Source organism: Mus musculus, chromosome 9 (assembly GCF_000001635.26).
Source record: "Mus musculus strain C57BL/6J chromosome 9, GRCm38.p6 C57BL/6J".
In the NCBI taxonomy this organism is placed as follows: Eukaryota; Metazoa; Chordata; class Mammalia; order Rodentia; family Muridae; genus Mus; species Mus musculus.
Genome location: NC_000075.6, coordinates 39,909,279 through 39,912,477, shown reverse-complemented (window position 1 = coordinate 39,912,477; position 3,199 = coordinate 39,909,279). Strand labels below are relative to the sequence as shown.

The 3,199-nt window shown below is 38.1% G+C and overlaps 1 protein-coding gene across 1 annotated transcript; it reads right to left on the bottom strand.

The window, feature by feature from the left end:
• Positions 1-1,749: 1,749 nt before the first annotated feature.
• On the bottom strand, positions 1,750-2,673 carry Olfr229 (olfactory receptor 229). The gene has a single exon (NM_146613.1). The coding sequence runs from the start codon at positions 2,671-2,673 to the stop codon at positions 1,750-1,752; it is 924 nt and encodes a 307-aa protein (NP_666824.1).
• Between the last annotated feature and the right edge of the window lie 526 nt (positions 2,674-3,199).

Below are 3,199 nucleotides of genomic sequence, written 5' to 3'. Positions count from 1 at the left end.
TGCATGAGGGTCAGTAACTGAAGGGAGAGAACAGACACTTTGTGAAAATGGGAGGCACCATCCAAAGGTGCTGGTCCGGATGAAAAGGCAATTGAGAGGAAGGCAGCATGAAACTGTTATGCTTTTCTTTTTGATTACGTCTTTTGCTGCTACTATCATTGGAGCATTTCAGATTTCAGCTCATTAAAACTTTTGCTATAGAGCCAGTAACTCTCCAGGGAGCTTCCAGGCTCTCTGTGAGTACTATTTTTTGTTTGTTTGGGTTTGCTTTTCTAGCACACAGATGGCATTTGTTGGACCATGAGGCCAACTTAGTAAATCTCCTCATCATATGTACTAAATTCAACCCTCAATAAAATGTTAAGGACTAGGCTACTCTGTCTCAGCAGAATCAAGCTGTCCTAACCTGTAATTGTGTGCTTTCTATTATATATTATTTTCTGCATCCCTACAATATATGAATGAAAATATTAAAAAAAATTGTCTCTGGTTCTTCTTGGTTGTTGATAGAGGAATATTAAGATCTTGTTATCTATTTATTAGGAATTACCGCAGAAGGACTCAGGCTTAAGCCTTTAATATTTTTGTACATAATCAGTAAGACTGGGCCCCGTTATCTTCCTGAAGATCCTTGAGGAATTTTCCAAAGTTATAATTTATAGAGTTTAACCAAACATACATTTTATTGAGTTTTTAGGAATTCATCTTAAAAGATAATATCCAAATTTCTAGAAGTGGAAATAATATTGGACTTAAAATGGCAGGTAGCAGTTTTTGTCCTAGAGGCATCCGTGGAAATATGTGGCTGGACAGAGCCAACACGCATCAATTAACTTTCAGTGTAGCTAGATAATAAACAGAAGCTACAGCATGGAAAATCAAAGGGCAAAGCAGGAGATATGCTGACTCATACAATCACATCATATAATTATATTTCTAGCTCATAGCTTAAAGTTCTGATTAAGATGCCACAGTAGCTTCAAACTAGAAATTAAGCTATTATTCACCCTGATTTGTACAATCTTCAACTGCATATAATAAAGGAGTTTAGTATTTATACTTGGATAGTGGAATTTTCATTATGGTTGAGAATTCACTAAAATTTATCTCAGTTGGTAGAAAAAGACAGGCAACATGAATGGATTTGGGATTATCTATCTTTTGTAATTTTAGTATTTATTCTAATACATGTCTCAATGATACAGATAACACCAAGTTCAACTTAGCAAATGACATGAATGTTCATAGAAAGACAAGACAATGGAAATGAGGGACAATGTCGACATGTACACCAATACACAGTGGATTACTAAAACAATATAATAATCATTAACTGGTTTGCAAGATCATCTCCTTTTCTTTAATGTATTTTTTTTTAAACAATATCATTTCTAGGCAACACTGATAGAGTTATTTTTAATACTAAAAGTCAGGTAATTCAGCTGAACACAAAGATAGACTAAAATGTGGACAACATATTCCCTTGGTTCCTGAAACTGACATTTGACAGTCTTAGGTACATGAATGCTACAAGATAAAGAGATCATAATCACCATCATATGTGTGATGCGTTTGCTGAGGCATTAACTCAGTGAAGTGAATGTGCATGGTTATGATTATGATCACACTGTAAGAGTTTAGGGTTACCAGAGTGTAGGTAAGCAAAGTAGGGCTAACAAATATCATACACAGGCAAAATAAGTATATGCTTCTAATATGACAACATCTCCATTCATGAGCCTTCCATGTTCATCTGTTTAGAATTTTCTTTACAGCAGATTTGACATCCTTATTTCTCAGGCTGTAGATCAATGGGTTCAGCATGGGAACAACAGTAGTATAAAACACAGAGGACACTTTCCCTTGGTCCATCGAACTTACTGATGATGGCTGTAAGTACATAAATGCAGCAGAACCATAGAAGATGGCAACAGCAGAGATGTGGGAACTGCAGGTGCTAAAGGCTTTGGACCTGCCCTCAGTGGAGCGAATACGGAGGATGCTGACAATGATGAAGATGTAGGACATAAGGATGGTCAATGCAGGTGTCAGGATATTCAATGCACTCAAGAAAAGAACCAAGAGTTCATTGATGTATATACTAGAGCATGATAGCTCCAAGAGAGGAAAAAGATCACAAAAATAATGGTTAATCACATTAATCTTGCAAAAATTTAATTTTAACATAAAGCCTGTGTGAACTGATGATCCAACAATACCCAAACTGTAAACTCCCACGGTGAGCCAGAAGCAGAGATGATGAGACATGACAACATTGTAAAGTAAAGGGTTACAGATGGCAACATAGCGGTCATATGCCATCACAGCCAACATGTGACACTCTGCAATTGCGAAAACAAGGAAGCAGTAGAGCTGAGTCATGCACTCAGGGTAGGAGATTATGTTCTTCTCTGTGACAAAGTTTACCAGCATTTTGGGGGTAATGACAGTGGAATGGCAGAGGTCAATGAAGGACAGACTGCTGAGAAAGAAGTACATAGGGGTGTGCAGGTGTGAGCTGAGTAGAATCAGGATGATCATGCCCAGGTTCCCCAGTACTGTGAGAAGGTAGATTCCAAGGAAGAGGAGGAAGAGGGGCAGGTGCAGCTCTGGTTTGGTTGAGAATCCAGCCAAGATAAATTCAGTTACCATTGAATGGTTTCCAGTCCCCATTGTCTTCTCATTATATTGTTAGAAGCTTCTAAGTTTAAAATAGAGAAGTGATTATACTTTTCTGCATATCTGTATTCTCTCTCTCACTTTGTTCTCTCTCTCTCTCTCTCTCTCTCTCTCTCTCTCTCTCTTTCTCTCTCTGTGCATGTGTGTGTGTGTGCGCAAGTGTGTGCATGCATGCGTGTGTGTGTGTGTGTGTGTGTGTGTGTGTGTGTGTGTGTGTGTGTGTGTGTTTGGGAGATAGACAGAGAGCTGGAGCAAGACAGAGACTTAAAGGATTCTGTGGAGACCATCATCCCTCATCCAAGCAGACTATTTCTCCTGTTTCCTTGGGACAACAGATGACTGCATGATCAGAGGAGGGAAAACTGACATCTAGGACTTTGACATTAATACTGATCAGAACATTTTAGGATGAGTGCAAGGTTTGTCCTTGAAATTTAGCTTAAAAACAAAGGGTTATCACTTTTATTTTGATGTTTTTTCTTTGCCTCTCAAATTCTTTGTAATATATGTTGTCACACAT